Source organism: Pholcus phalangioides, unplaced genomic scaffold, assembly GCF_987345545.1.
Source record: "Pholcus phalangioides strain wild (caught in Gottingen) unplaced genomic scaffold, Ppha-v1.0 ptg000015l_1, whole genome shotgun sequence".
In the NCBI taxonomy this organism is placed as follows: domain Eukaryota; kingdom Metazoa; phylum Arthropoda; class Arachnida; order Araneae; family Pholcidae; genus Pholcus; species Pholcus phalangioides.
The window spans coordinates 97,927,342-97,944,738 of record NW_028301608.1 but is presented as its reverse complement, the minus strand read 5'-3'; the positions used below and the strand labels follow the sequence as shown (position 1 = coordinate 97,944,738).

Below are 17,397 nucleotides of genomic sequence, written 5' to 3'. Positions count from 1 at the left end.
TCGCCATTTCTGTCACCAAAAATAGGTTTTCTTAGGATTTCTCTTAAATCAAAATGTATCAGAGCTTCTAGTGAATCTAAAAAGTATTATTATTTTCGATCTATAAGGTTCAATTAAGATTGATTTCATAACTATAATAAATGAGATATTATCGTGTTGTATATGAATTTGTCTTCAACAAATAAGCTATTGCTAAATGAATAAATAAATAAGTTATTCTAATAAAATGAATGAACAAATAATGTTAATAAAATGAACAAATAATGTTAATAAAATGAACAAATAATGTTAATAAAATGAACAAATAATGTTAATAAAATGAACAAATAATGTTAATAAAATGAACAAATAATGTTAATAAAATGAACAAATAATGTTAATAAAATGAACAAATAATGTTAATAAAATGAACAAATAATGTTAATAAAATGAATAAATAATGCTAATAAAGTAAATAAACGAATAAATTATGCTGATAAAATAAATAAATTATGCTGATAAAATAAATAAATATATGAATAAATGAATAAATAATGCGAAAAGCATATAGATAAATAAGTAAATAATTTTAAATAAATATAAATAAATGAAACATTTTAAGAAAAAATATAAATAATAAAAACAGAAAAAGAGACAGACTTGAAGCAAAAATATCCTATTTTAGAACGATGTGGAAAAAAGACAACCATGATTGAACATTTTGCAACCAGCTCTGTGGAAAAGAAAATCCCGAGCTGTCCCGTTTTCTTACAACCCGTTCTATTAAACTGGAGGTATGGTCATCGCATGTGCTTTTGGATTTCTTTCGATAGACCAGATATCAATCGGTTGTTTCTTTACAACCCCCCCCCCTCCCCTTCCCCGAGTCCCGATGTGATTACATTAAGCGGCATGCGCTGTATAAACTTTTACGCACAGACATGGAGCGGCATGTTTTCCTATTCTATAGGTAGAAGAAACAATATCGGATAGTGGACGGGCCGGATTATCCAGAGTCTACCGTATTGCAATTATAGATTGTTTTAAAGAATGCAATTGATTATTTTAAATGTTTTTATATTTATTTGAATGTGTGAAGAAAGTGCAATTTCCTTAACTAAGACTCAAGTGGTTCGAAAGGATGTGCATGATGGTGATCTTGTTGAACTGCGTCACCCTGGGCATGTACCAACCATGTGCAGATGGGATTTGCACGACGAACCGGTGCAAGATTTTGCAGCATTTCGACGACGTTATATTTGGTTTCTTCGCCGTAGAGATGGTTATCAAAATTGTAGCAATGGGAGCTTTTGGCAAGAATGCGTACCTCTCCGAGACGTGGAACAGGCTGGACTTCTTCATCGTCTTCGCAGGGTGAGTCTTAGTATCAATATAACACTTGTGTAATAGTAATTAATCAAGCTAAATCCATAGATCTAAGTTTATGCACTCTTGTAGAAATTAATACATTAATAAGTGATTGAATAGATGAAATGTATGCAGTTTTCTCTCTGGATACTTCATTTTTCCGTGTTTGGTGCATTTCAAATACACTATATATCTAAAAGTTTTTTGAATTTGTCTGACATTTTCTGGAATTTCTTGGAAAAATACTGGGCGAACCGTTCTGAAATTTCGGTCACGTGAGAGTCCTATGTTTGTACTTAGAAATTTCACTGAAAATTTAGTCTCGAAATGTGTTTGGGCTAGCAACAAAAACTAAATAAAAATAAAAGGATTTTTAACCAACCCTATATGATAAAAAATCGAAAATCATTTGTAGCTTTCACAAAATATTTTACTAAAGTTGCTTTTTACTTGTGTGCATGTTTGGGAGAAAAGAACATATATTCACGAAGGTATAAATAACTACATAGTTTTTTGCTTATAACATGCGGATTTTTCAATCGATTTTTATGATATTCAGAAAATCTGGCACTATGCGTCAGATACCACTAATTAAAGAAATTTAGAGAATTTGATAATTTCTTATTCAATGAGTATTTTCAGTAAACCATTTTTAATCGCGCATGCGCAAAAAAAATTCTTTTGTCTTTCTACATTTTGGATGCTAGATTTACGAGTATAGTACAACTTATATGAAAATTCCAGCTGTAATTTAGGTTACTAGCTGAGAGTACCTGGATGATTTTTGAAGGGGTTATTTTCTCTCACTTCACAATTTCGTTCCGTTTCTTCATTTTGACATCCATTTCAATAATTTCTTTTACATAGCATCAGGCATGCCTTCGCTCATTCCCATGAAACTGTGGGCTTATATTTTAAATAATCAAAAAACGTAAAATAATCGAAATGCCGATTTGTGAAAAATCCATTATCATCCAGGTAATCTGAGCCAGTAACGTAAGTTACAGCTCACAATATCACGATATCATATTACAATATCATAAATGTTCATGCCTCATCAAGAAAATAATTTTCACATTCTAAATTCGTACACAGGGGCCTCATGTACTGTGCAACATTTCCTGTAAACTTCATAAAAAATTTGTTGAAAACTCCTCATGTTATAAGAAGCACCTGCAATGAAAATTGGAATTTTTACAGAAAACCTTTATATCTTAGTGCATGTACACGTGTCTTCTCAACGAAAATTAAATTATTCTCAAGAAAATCAAGAGAAGTGTTGTGCAAAAGTGGTGAAATATTTTGTGAAAGTTATAAATAATTTGCAGTTTTTTATTACACAAGGTTGATCAAAAAACTTTTCCCTCCTATTTAATTCTCATGACTAAATTTTTACCGTAATTTGTGAGTACAGGCATGAGATTCACATCACTGAAATTTCAGAACGATTTTCCCAGTATTTTTCCAGAAATTCGTAAAGATGTCTGAATTCTAGGACACAGACTTTTGAGGAATATCGTGATCGTTCTTCGTATTCACGGCAATTCATGCTGTAACCATAAGGGTCTCCAGCGTTTCAGACATTGCGGGCCAAACAAAAAATTTCCACGAATCCCGATAGTCAACAATTCATACTGCGGTGTCTAGATTCGCATAGAGGCGTTTATAACGGGTGGGCACAACGTGAATTTTGATGCTCTGAACCAAACACAAGGACCTTTAGCGAATTTAATTTATTCTAAGAATGTTTTTTCCATAAAATATGAATTTAAATATAAATTTAGGAGTTATTTTTTCATCAAATGTTAGTTTTTTAATTTATTCTGGCATTTTTCATTAAATTTGAAACATTATTCTGAATTTCTGGATTTCCATAAACTGTGAAATTGATTTGTCATTATATATGCATTTTTCCATAAATTCTAAAGATATTTTTTCATTAAATATGAATCTTTGATAAAAAAACATTTCCATCATTATAATTCAGGAAATATTTTTCATTAGTACTGATATATTTTTTATTAATTCTGAAAATATTTTTTATAAAAATTCTGAAAATATTTTTTATAAAAATTCTGAAAATATTTTTTATAAAAATTCTGAAAATATTTTTTATAAAAATTCTGAAAATATTTTTTATAAAAATTCTGAAAATATTTTTTATAAAAATTCTGAAAATATTTTTTATAAAAATTCTGAAAATATTTTTCAAAAACAATTCTCAGGAATATTTTTTAATAATTATTATTTTATTTTTTCTTCTTATTAATTCTGAAATTATTTCTCTCATTAGTTCTGAAATGTTTTCTAAAAGCAGTTTCAAAATTACTTTCACCTATTCTAGAATTCATTTCGTTTTCACTATTTCTATGAATTCTGTAAGCATTTTCGTTGGCGGTCCAATGCAAAAACCTACGAGGGTTAAGCGTTGAAAACCCCTGTGTATTTAGCTGGTGGAATTTCACACTTCGGAACATCCATAACACACCACAGATATAAATTATTAATGAGTTAAAAAATGCTGTGGAACATTTTTTATTTGATACGTAACTAAAAATTCACAGAACATTCATCACACGGAGTGATAAAGAATGTGGAAATATTTAGCTTTATGGTAATATTTAGCTTATATTAAAAAAAGATGAAGTTAATAAATATCTTGATCACACAAAACAATATTCTTTCACAGAGCCATTTTCTTTCGGTGGATCCATCATCATAGAAAATTGCTATTCAAGACCAGATGTTTATTCAATAAGAGTAGATGTATATCTCAAAGAAAAATCCGCCATGGTAATTGGAAAACACTGCGGAGAAAAAGAAAGAATCCGAACATGTCCATTGTTAATTTTACCTTGAAGTGGTAATGAACTGATTCAGTTTCTCGTGTTTTCCGTGGAAGGAAACTAAAACTTGTTTTTCGTGACAGAATAAATTATTGATTTCTCGACGTTTGGTGAAAACTATCCCTAGAACAAGGAACGGTATTTTTTTTCGGCTTTGACTTCAAATGTGAAAAAGAAAATAGAAAAAGAGAAAAAGGTGAAGTTTCTGTGACATTCCCATCTCCAAAAATGATATATGGTCAACGTATATGTTCAGGAGTGATATATGTGTATCGTTCACACCATACATCATTCTCATATAATTTCGTAACATAAAAATCACCTTTGCTGACGTTGTTCTTATGGCGATTGCCCTCCTGCAAATGACAAATTTCTTAAAAACTTTCATTTCTTCATTCAAAGCAGCAATTGTTCTACAATCCAAAACTGTTTCATTTTCATCTCCCTAATAACTGGAAACGAAGTTATTGCCAGTTAAAGTAAAACGGCTTAAATGATCTTATTCTGAAAATAAAATATTTTAATGCGTTCTCTGAAGAATTGTGTTTTTGGCTTTGTTTTAACCTTTTGTGGTAAAAAGGTTATGATTTACATGATTTTGAATTCAGAATATCAAGTATTTTTATTGAAAATAGAGTGTATTTCTTCACGTTTATAATCGTGTCTCAAAAAAGTTAGTTAGTATTCTGAAACTTTACGTTCATTGCACAGATTGTAGCAATAATCTGCGAGAAGAACATGTTGACACAAGCAGTAGTTTTTAGTGTACAATGTCTAGCAGAAGCAATGATGCAAATATGGCAAATATGCTGATTTTACATGTATAATTAACAATATGAATTTCTTTTGGCCAAAATAATCATGTGAAATGACGTTTATTTTCTTAATTTTATACCATACCCGAACCAAAACCACGTGAGTTTCATCAAGAATTACCTTTAAAAAAATACCCCGAAGGAGAGCAACCACCTATAATGTGGTTGCCTTTACATCCTAATTAGTGTGAACTTTTTAAAGTATAATATTAGTAAATTAACGAAAAAGATGAAAGCTGCAGAAAAAAAGTTCTGCACAGTTCTTTCTACACCATTCCATGTCGACGTTGTTATATGAACATGAGCTAACTTTACCTGCATCTGTTACATTAGCATGACTTCAAGCGCTTTTACGGAAGAATCTTTGATAAGAAGCAGTACGAGTTGGCTAGAGAGAGAGAGCCAGTCCACATCTGAAGCATCGTTGACATTAATCCGTGAGAGTCCACCTCTCACGGATTAATGTCAACTATGCTTTTTTTCGAATCAAAAACCAATGCATATAGATTGAGTTTTTTGAGCCACTCTGAACAGTGGGAAGTATTGTGAAAAATCGCAGTGTTTGTGTTGTGACATAAAGACCAAACGTCAAGGAATGTTCAGCACGGTGTTGATAATAACTGGTTACATGCAGGAACAGCTGAATTCTAAACCGTGAGAGATAGATTTTTGATAGCCTTCCGGTGTGTAAGACCCATGAGTAATTAAATTAAAAAAAAACGGAAACTTTTTGCTGATTTGTTGGCACTGTGCGTAATATTTGTAAGATGACACAGATGATTTTGTAAGTGGTAATTTAGACAATCATGTCAAGGCAATTTAAACAATCATGCCAGGACAATTTAGACAATCCTGCCAGGACAATTTAGACAATCCTGCCAGGACAATTTAGACAATCCTGCCAGGACAATTTAGACAATCCTGCCAGGACAATTTAGACAATCCTGCCGAAGATATTTAAACAATTAAGTCACAGACAATTTAGACAATTAAGTCACAGTCAATTTAGACAATTAAGTCACAGTCAATTTAGACAATGAAGTCATAGGCAATTGTAGACAATTTAGACACGTTAGCCACAAGGAATTTAGACAATCAAGTCATAGGCAATTGTAGACAATTTAGACAAGTTAGCCAAAAGGAATTTAGACAATTAGTCCATGAACAATTCAAACAATCAAGCTGTTCCACTAACTTGCATCCCCTTCTTCATAAAATGACACAGATTTATGTTACCTGGTTGTGTTTCCAACAAGATCAAATGTACCAACAATAAATTTTTTCTGTAAATTATTGCCATCTGATATGCAGGGTGCATAGGTAACAGGACGTATGGTATTTTACGGGCGAACCATTGATTCTAGATGCATGCATACTTCCAGTTAGAAGAAGTATCCAAATAACGTGTAGTACTCAGGTATGTCATTCATGTGCTGCATGAAACGGGTGAGACGTTTTTCCTTATTTCTAATGCGGGTTTTTCCCCAACATTCCTCTGTTTTTCGAATTCGATTATCTCAGTGAATATTTCCCTTAATAACGTGGTACCTTTTAAGTCGGCATTTAGAAAGACAGGGCAATGACTTCTTAATTGAGTTTTTGGGCACACGAGAACGGTAGTAAAAGCTATTTTTTATGTTAATAACTATGTAACCCCTTGCAACATGAATGACATATCTGAGTATTACACGTTATTTGGATACTTTTTCGAATTAGAAGTTTGTATCTAGGATCAATGGTTCGCCAGCAAAATACCATACGCCCTGTTACCTATACACATGTAGGCAATCGACAATCGCATACTACAAGTACAAGAAGATTAAGATAAGAAGTAATACATACTGTAGTTAGTTTTTGTTATAAATTGAAACCTCGATATAACGATAATCTGTTGATCAATAAAAAAATATCGTTGTAGAGGGATTACCATTATATCAAGATGCAACATTGTAGTCACATGCTACCGAATATAGGCTGTTGTTGGAATGTTTTTTCATAAATTTCCTTGTTAGTATCAACAGAAAATGCGCTTCAAAGCATTTATTCGACGTCAAAAACTATAATTTATTGGTTTCATTAATAAAATTTATTTTAGATGCATTGTCCCTGTAAGAAAATTTACAATATTGTACTTATGCGTTTTCTTACACAGAAAGTATGGATATATCAACAACTTCAACAATACTTTCGGTGATCATGTGATGAGAAACACCATCCATGTTATTAGACGCCCTTGGAAAAATGAAAACAAGTGACGGAGATAAATTTGAATTCAAGATGATTTTGAGTGAAATTTTGGAAAAAATATCGTTTTAGTGGTTCCACAATCTCTTTAAAAATATCGTTGTAGAAGGATTTATCGTAGTAAAATGTGTCGTTGTATCGCGACGAGTTCAACTTCAGACTATGTGCATTTCCAAAGAAAATGTGTTGAAATATCGTTGTAGAGGAATTTATCGTTACATCGAGTATCGTTGTAGTGAAGTTTCACCGTACAAATATATATACTACGTATATTTTGTCATCAGAAGCACTCAGTACATTTTCGACTGACTATTTGCAGTATGAGTAATTATAATTATATTCCAGAACGCATTAATAGTGCTTAAAATTGCAGAAAAAGCACAGATATTTTAAGACATTTCGAGAAACTCTCTATTATAATTTCTTTTTGACGAAATACTTTGCATTTATTTCAGGTCCCTCGAATACTGCTTGGATATCGGAAACATAAATTTCTCTGCGATCCGGACAATCAGGGTACTCAGACCTTTAAGAGCTATCAACAGAATACCAAGTGAGTAAATACACGCACACACACTCTCTCTCTCCCATAAAAATCGATATGGAACGGATGAGATTTATTAAAATAATTAAACATACTTAAATCAATTCCTGCATCAGGGAGAATCTTTGGTAATTGATGATGAAGATTTCCGATTCTCCATTTAATTGAAGATAATAAATTATTATCAACATTTATGTGATTCAAAATCTGTTTATCCATAAATCTCAAGTGAATTTCAACAGGATATAAGCTCTGATACTGAGGGAAATGTTTTCTAGAAAGTTCTAAAGCACATATTGACTGATATAACTAAGATATTTTCCATAAATTATTCATGAGATCGCTCAAAATACGTAAATATAACGATTTTGTTCATAGGAAGAACATTACATTCAAAATATAATACATTATTTATATTCGTATAAATAATATTGTTTACGAAAGTATTTTTTGAAGATATATATAAGTACTTGAATGGAATCTTAATTTCAAGTATTTATTTATGTTGTATAAAAAACCTCTCAATAAATATGCAAATGGACTTTGATGTAATTTATCATTCAAAGAAGTGTTAAAGTAACTTTTTATCACTATTTCGTGTTGGATAAGAAAGATTAATTGCATTATTTGATCATAATTATTTGTTTTGTTTCTCTACGGGAATGATTAAATGTAGATTTGTCTGAGATAACAAGCGTTACTTAATTTGATAATAAAACTAACCTGTTATCATGGGTAATTTTTCTGGAAGATTGTGCTGGATGAAGAAAAGTCTTAGATAAATGCGCGACACGGTGAGAATGCGAATAAAAGTGAGTAAATTGAGTTATCGATCGCTCCGGAAACGGTTTTTATAAGGTTTCCTGGGCAATATTAAAAAACTGTTATGTGATCAGAAATTCAATTCTTGGTTTGGACAATCTTTTAGGAATGTTATCTGCTATTTACAGCCATTTATTTGTTTTGTTATGATGTACTACCTTTCCACATGGTGGAAAAACTAGGCCGCCAACTTTTTTCAACTCTTGCCCCCCCCCCCCAGTTTTGACCATATTTTCCTTCTCGTAGTTTCCCTTTGTCTTATTCAAGATCACCCCTCCCCCATCCAAAAGCGAGATCTTATCTACTTATAAGAACTTAATCAAACCCGTATTCATAATGAACAAAAACTTTATAAATAAGATCGATCTCTGGAACCCTGGGTGATCATCCCTTTCAAGAGCCAAATCATACGGCAAAAATAGGTCTGTAAAATATGAAACGATCCACCGAACCTACACAATAAGTCTAACCTCCCACCACATACCCCTGCGTCCACCGGTCAGAATTTTTGAGCATTTTTATAAAATTTGAATCATACCTCTACCACGTATGGTTGATGAGATAAAGGCCACATTAGCACTTACGGGACACCCTGTATATTATATTATGACAATGGAATGCTTTACATATCTCCAATACTTATTTATTGTTTGCGAATTAAAATAGAAATTCATTAAAACCACTTTCGCTCATGATGAAATAGTATGGCATAGATGTAGTTTTAATAATGAATTATTCAAAATAAAGGAAACTATTCATCTTATGAAAAGAATGAGAAATACGACGGAGAGTTGATAAGAAAAAGGGCGCAATTTTAGCACTTTGCAGTAAAATAAATGCGCAATAAATTTTAAATAAATCAATGGTTAAATAATATTTTTGGAGCTATTTCTACTAGTGCGTAATTTTTCACGATGTTAGAAGGTAGGAGACCTCCCCTTATAATGTTTTAGGTGAATTTTTATATTGACTGAGATGTTTTGAATTGATAAATTGTTATGTGATATCCACAGGTATGAGGATTCTCGTCATGTTGTTACTAGATACTTTGCCCATGCTGGGTAATGTTCTACTGCTGTGTTTTTTCGTCTTCTTCATTTTTGGTATTGTAGCAGTACAGTTATGGGCAGGTGTACTGCGGCAGAGGTGTTTCATGGAACTTCCTGAGAACGTTACTCTTCCACGGTAAGTCTGAGACTTAAAAAAAAATATATATATATATATTGAATAAGTGAGGTAACTCTTAATGAAGATCACTCTCTGATATATCGATATAATTTCATATTTTATACGAACTTAAATTATCAGAATTCAATTACATTTTTTCCATAATTTTTCCTCACAAAATTGTGAACTAATAATTGTAAAAATGTATCTAACTCATCATTGGCCTCGACTTTTTCATATAACGTGTTAAATAACGAATTTATGGAAAATAATTTATAGTGTTGGCCATTTTTGTCTATGGAATGGATGGTGATATGAAAATATACGTTTCATGTAAATTCCCTCTCTAACCTCTTTTCGATATGTTAACGTTAAATCTCTAGGCGTGGTGCATAAAACACTACAGTCAATTTTCGATAAGCCGAACTCTGGCAGTTCAAATATCTGTTTAAGTCAAAGTTTTCATCCAGCCCAGAACTTTTTCCGTATTTTAATGCTAAAAGTTTTCTTCAACTCGAAATTTTCTTCCCATAAGTCAAAGTTTTCGGGAATGAAAGAAATTAAAAACTAGCATTCAGTAATAAAATTTAGCATTTAGTAACATAATTCAGCATTCAGCAACATAATTTACCATTTAGCATCATAATTCAACATTTAGCATCATAATTCAACATTTAGCATCATAATTCAACATTTAGCATCATAATTCAACATTTAGCATCATAATTCAACATTTAGCATCATAATTCAACATTTAGTAACATTCAACAAACAATAAATTCAGCATTCAGTAACATAATTTACTATTTATCCACATAATTTACCATTTAGCAACATAATTAAACATTTAGCAATAAATTAAACATTTAGCAATAAATTCAACATTTAGCAATAGAATTTATTGGATTAATTTTTGTGATCGCAAAAAAGTGAACGAATTTCATGAAAGATGGACAAAGAATGACAGTCAGAAAACTACTGCATTTTTTGACAGAAAATAATGTTGTATACACTTTATTTAAAGATCGTTTCTAGTTTATTTCTAAATATTTCTCATTCAATAATTGATCAAGATTAAATTTTAATAACTTATTTTTCGGATTTCTTCATTGACATGTTCTACTAATACGATATTCGTAATATTAAAAAAAATGTTATTTTAATAGCATTTTCTTTTCCCCTCTCTAAAATCGAAATTTCCGATAAGTCGAACTAACAATAACTCGAAGTTTTTTATCGGCCGCTGCACATTTGACCTATCTAGATTTGACCATGCGGAGAAGAAAAATAGATCCTGACATGTGAGAAAGAAAAATGAGTTTAAATTGATTTGCATGCAGATATGCTTGCAGCGTTTTTAGACGCTCGCACTGTGTTGAGGGCTTCCTTCTAGTGCCAGGCTAGTCATTGTCGGCTCGGCTAATTCTCAGCCAAATTTTGAATGGCAAAAGACATAAAGAACGAAATGAATGAAATATTCACCGTTAAATCTGAAAAGAACGTCTGCATGCTATTGGCAATCTCACTCTTTCAGCACTTCTTCTGATACTCGCCTTCATACTACAGACCATGATTACGAGTCCTCCTTATATGTGTTACGGTAAGTGCAATGTATCCGGCGATTATACACTATCGTTGGTTATTATGCATCATCGCTGAATATGCTGGTAAGTTTGATAAATTTTGTTCAATTTTTGAAATTTCTCCAATTTACCGAAAATTGATCTTAAACTTCACTAATGACGAATTTGGTTGCACGTGTTCGTAGTTGTGAAAAAAAGCCAACATTACAACACTGATAATAATCTTTTCTGATGATTTTCCTTTCGGCCCACGGTACGTCAAATCCATTCTGCATATTATGCCAGAAGTGAACTTGGGAAGAAAATTCTATTGTCTTCACCGGGAATCGAACCCATGGGCGTGTTTTAAGGAAAGAAAAGTAATTTCTCTGTTGTGTAATGTTCATTGCGTTTCCCCGGTTGGCAAGAGTTCCTGAGTTCAATTACCGGTGCAGAGGAATAACTTTTCTCACCAAAGTTTATTTCTGCTCTAACATCCAGAAAATCTATTTCTATGATAACTTTGTTTTAAATATTTTGATCTATTTAACACCTTTTTTTCAATTAATTTTATTGTTTTTTTATTTCAAAATACTTAACACGTCGTTTGAAAAATAATGTAATAAAATGATTGAATGAAATAAATAGAGATTAATAACTCTGTCCATTCCTTTTTAAACTTACCAATCACGCATGATAACCAGTGATAATTCATAATGACCAATTTAAAACATTTATCGTAACATATGCGTTTCATGTCCATGCGTTGGTCATTTCACTCGTTATATGGAGAAAATCGGGTCCAACGAAAACTGTTGAGGCACCATGATATATTCAGAGAGTGATTTTACTTTCATTTTGTTTCTGATTATTTATACGAATAACCAACTAAGAAACCAGACATATGTGTTTGTGCTTTTTCCAGGTACATATCTCCACATTACATTGAGAGAACCAAAGTGCTAAAGTAAGAAATTTTTATTTAAAAACCCCCCGAAAACACGGTCCTGCCTGACGTGTATTTCAAACCATTTATATCTGTATTTCTGTTTCGAAATAACGCATTTATTTACACTCTTCATAAAATTACCTCGCTATTATTACTCTTCGGGGGCAAAGAGCATGAATTGCCACACAGAGTATCGGATGTCAACTTGCTCTCCTTCATGTTGAATAATCCCTCTTTATGTATAACATCATGATCATCATTATCAGAAGTATCTCTCTCTCTCTCTCTCTCTCTCTCTCTTTCTTCCTATCTTTCTATCTCATTCTTCTATCTCTGCCTTTCTGTGAATATCCCAACCTGTCCAATAATGAGTGTCCATCCCATTAATTAACAATTCACGAGGAGTCATCGGACGGCGTTATTGTTGTGATGTGTCTGTCTGTGTCTGTATATGTGTACTGGGGAAAGGACTGAAGGGAAATGGTTACATGTCGTTTGAAGCATGGACTTGTGTTCTCCAAAGCATGAATGTTATTTGCGTATGTTCAAGTCTTAATTGCGTGCCATTTCAGCGAGAATGACGATGCTTGTTGCTGCTATATTGCTACTGCTGTTACTACTACTTGTACCCGCTTTACTATACTGTGCGTATGAATTATACATTTGGTTTGTGGGTTGGAGTACATTTTGGCGGAAAAGAGGGGGGTGGTATGAAACGGCAGTGACTGTCTGTCAAAGGGTGCAATGCTTGGTTTAATTCGGATACATTCCGAGATCATTCCATGAATGATATTTTGGGGGCGGATGACGTATTAGTTCAATGAAGTCTTTAAGTAACGGTTAGTTGTTGATGAATCCTAACGTTTTGAGAGAGAGATTATGTGGAGGTGAATTCTCAAATGTCTGCTTTTCTCTGAGTTAGTGACGTCGACTTCTGTATTTAATGTTTATCAATGTCAATCTTATAGCTGGAGATCTGGCGTCTCAATCTCACCATTTACTGAAATTCCATCAATAAAAGATAATATCACTGTATATACAGGGTGGATACTATAGGACGCTCAGTAATTACACACATGACTCCATAAGAAAAACTAATTTGAAAAATGTTTTCAGTTTTTTGATTTGAGCAATAATTAGGGAATAACACATTTAAAATTGATGCCGTCACTTTCGAATCCTGCCAAATTCACTGAACGTGCACCAAACGTATACTTGGTGATAAACGTATAAAGGTGATAACAATGCTATAACCCTGAGCGTATTTAAGAAAGCTAAAGCTGTAAGAACATTTTTTTTCCTATAAAAATTTCGACTCAACAGTGAAGGAAAAAAACATTATTCCATTTTGGCGAAAAAAGTGTTGATATTAGCAAAACAGTTTTTCTAATGAATCTCGTTTGGCTAATGGTTTACAAATCTGGTGATAAATTTGCCAATATAGTGGGTCAAAGGTAACGCGTAATAACAAGGTTAGCATCAGTATACACGAAGATCGAAAAGCTTCAATCGTGAAAGGAAATAGTTGAACCCCCCGGGCTTTTTTTTTCTGATGAATTTAAAACCTCAGTTCATTTTCAATTAGCGGCAATCCGCTGCATGAGAGAAACTTTTTTTCGTTGTGTAAATTTGGCGGATAACTGACCGTTGTAAAACCGATGCGTCACAAAATTTCAAAACACTTTATAACTGCCTAAATATTCGTCAGATCCTGAAAATGGAAAACACTTTTTCGTGTTAGTTTTTCACAAGGCATCACGTGTGTAATTATAACATGGCCGATAGTCTTCACCCTGTATATCGAACACTTTCTACAGATGCTTCCCTTATATATCTCGTCAATTATTTTGCTTTTATTTTATTTTAGCCTAAAGAGGAATGGCTATTTAAAATTATCGATAACGCAAAATATATCGGCATTAGTTTAGAAAAATCACACAGCTTTGTGAGCAATTAATTATCAGCTATTTTGCGGAATACGAAGCGTTTGTTAGTAGTTTTGCTGAATTCACTGCATTAAAAAGCTAGTTTAATACTTGAAATTTTACGCTGAAGTTCAATTTCAGCATTTTATCTCAGCTTACGCTCTTATTTTCCTCAGCTGAAAAAGTTTTATTTTTTCCCCAATTTTTCTACCTTTTTATAAATTGCACAAAATTTTACTTTCACGTGATTAAGCTACATAGTAAGTGTATGGAGTATTGTGAAATAAAGTAACCTTGAGTTCAATGAAGAAGCATGGTGAGTATTATAAAATGTGAGAAATGTAATTTGATTGCATTAATAAAGTTTCAAGAAATTCATTAATGAATTTGTAACTGCCTGGGATTTTATAAATGTAGTTAATGAATTCCGGAAAGTCAACCTAATGCTTAATTGATTTTGAGAATTTAAATTCCTAAATGTGAGTAATAATGTACAAGACATTAAATTAAAGTCTTCATTAACAAACCATCTTCCATAGTTGTTCTTTTTTTGTGATATATGTTTCGTATCTGATTCTTTGTTTCAGCCCAATCGCTCCTTATTTCAAGACGTTGGATTCTGGGAAAGATTACATCTGCAGTTTGGAGAAAGATCATGGAATCCACAGGTGTGATAATCTTTCAGTTTACAGGTTCCAGGGCCGTCCGTGCCTAGAGAAACCGATGCCGTTCACCGATAACACACCTACGAACTCTTCGTGCGTCAATTGGAATCAGTTTTATACGAAATGTCGGGCTGGAGACCGAAACCCTTTCCAAGGAGCCATATCGTTTGATAACATCGGTCTTGCTTGGGTAGCGATATTTCTGGTGAGCATAATACATTTAGATATGTGCATGTGACTATACAGGGTGTCCTGTGAGTGCTAATGAAGCCTTTATCTCATCTGCCGTCTGTCGTCGAGGTATGATTCCAATTTAAAAAAAAACAATAAATGCTCAAAATGAATTTAAAATTTACCCTGCTCCAGTTTTGAGAATGAAAATACAGTGTGTGACAAAATAAAAAAAATCTAAATTTTTATGCGGTCCCCTTGTCGTCTAACTTCCAATTAGAAAAAGTTATTATCCTGCATCTCCTGAAGATAACAATAAAAATTCCATGTTTCTAAGTACCATATTCCTTTCCAAACTTTTCTCCTATTTTTGCATTCGAATATCTCAGTGGATATTAGATCACTTGGAAACTTAGCCTTCTTTTTGTTGATCTCAGGAGATAGAGCAACCACTTTCGGGTTTGAAGTTAGAGGGCAAAGGGGAACTTTATAAAAATATGGATTTTTAATTTTGTTACACTCTATTTTCACTCTTGAAACTGGCTCAGTGTGATTTCTGTGAACACATTTTGAACATTTTTTAAATTGAAACTATTCCTCTACGACGGACGTTTGCTGAGATAAAGGCCGCATTAGCACTTATAGGTCACCCTGTATATTGGATATTTATACTGCATATGCAAGAAGTATATTATGCCAATGCTGCAAAAGTACCAAATTTTGTGCCAATGGCGCTCCATGCTATAAAATATAGTCAAACTCGGTTATAACGGCCTCGGCTATAACGACATTAAGTGGTGGCAACGATTGTGTGCACGTGTATGATTCTCACAGAAAATAATACTAGTGAACCTTGTCAGTGCAAACGCAACGACCTTAGATACAATGACTCGTTTTCGACATTTTCGTTTTGTTTTTCTGACTAAAAATATTTCTCTTACATTCAGCCTAGAAATAAGTAGATGACTATAGAGAATAGTAGTATGACTGTAGAATATAGAGGAAATTTTTTTGTCCGGTTTTTCTATTGATATGTAAATATGATAGTTAAAGAAAAAACCCCGAAACATTGCATGTTTAATGCTGGACGTGCTCAATGTTTAATATCCAATCCATTCTCCATTGGACTATTGACATTTCTTCTTATAGAAACATTGGTCTATTTTTATGTTGCTTTTATTTCTAGTGTTCATATCAAACTATGGTATTTTCCCCATTTATGGGACCCGCTATTGTTATCCTCTTATCTGCATTCGTTATTTCTTCGAGCTTTGTTTTTCGTTTGAAGGGATGTCCGAAGATGACTAAAGCCCACCGACTGCAGTCCATACGGCAGAAGCTCTTTTGCCTCCGCTGTATTTTGGTCAGATGGCAAAATGTAACAAGTCACTTTTCCCAAAAAAATTGAGTTATTCGCATTCTGGTGCCTCGTTCGTCAAAATTTGCCCTCGTGAAATTTTGAAAAGTGACTTGAGCACAGATTCGATCGTAATCAATAATGACAAGCATTAACCAAACGTCATGTATGGTCACATTACTTCCAAACGGGACACGGGACTTTTTTCGGATATGGTTTATCACAGTAGTTCCCAAACTTTTCGAAGCACGACTCCCCTTTAGACAAGAATTTCATTGGCGACCGTCTCCCATATAGGTTGACCACATGTCCAATTTTCCGGGGCATCCTTGATTTTTCTTAATAAATGTGCTTTAATATCCATATCCACATAAACAATGATGAATGAAGTAAAATTATTTTTCGATATTTTGTTAGCAGAACTGCTTTACTATAAGATTTCAAACTACCCACACCTTTTTTAGCTCTTGTGCGTCGTAAATGTGAAGAGGGGGTAATCAAACTCGGGGTCATCATTACTAAATCCAGGGCGTATTGCATAGAATATTTTCTGGTTCTTGTTGTGGGAAGAATAATTTTAGTTGATTTGTTACATTACGTATTTGGATATTCATAGTATTTTCGGGATTATGGCATAGCCACCCTTGATTAATTAATTATGCAAAATTATTGTTCAATTAGAGGAGTATTTTTTTCTCCCAGGGTGTTCCCCCTTCCTCTTCCCAATATTTTTAAAGTCCTCCGAACATTTTAAATGACTTCACTTAAACATAAGAACATCATAAATGAGACGCATTAGCATTATAAATTGTCCATGGCATAAAATTTTGACATTTCCTCTATACATTCACACACTACTCGTATTTTGAGTTTCTAATTTTTTGAAATACTTTAAAATCGGTTGATTTTTTTCTGGATCCCCCAACTCCGTAAAAATACTAACGTATCTATTGATTATTGCGCATGTGGAATTTGATAAAATT

At 32.8% G+C, this 17,397-nt stretch overlaps 1 protein-coding gene across 2 annotated transcripts in view; it reads left to right on the top strand.

Annotated features, from left to right (window-relative positions):
• Positions 1–1,113: 1,113 nt before the first annotated feature.
• The window catches only part of LOC149077142 (voltage-dependent T-type calcium channel subunit alpha-1G-like), a 95,979-nt gene continuing 79,695 nt past the window's right edge, over positions 1,114–17,397 (top strand). Inside the window, exons 1-5 of one of the 2 annotated variants that reach the window (XM_089244870.1) lie at positions 1,114–1,353; positions 7,708–7,805; positions 9,632–9,803; positions 12,273–12,314; positions 14,809–15,091. In XM_089244870.1, the coding sequence (XP_089100996.1) occupies positions 1,121–1,353; positions 7,708–7,805; positions 9,632–9,803; positions 12,273–12,314; positions 14,809–15,091 (828 nt within the window). In that variant the 5' untranslated portion in view covers positions 1,114–1,120. The remainder of the gene's footprint in view (positions 1,354–7,707; positions 7,806–9,631; positions 9,804–12,272; positions 12,315–14,808; positions 15,092–17,397) is intronic. The other variant, XM_089244871.1, reaches the window with a different exon arrangement.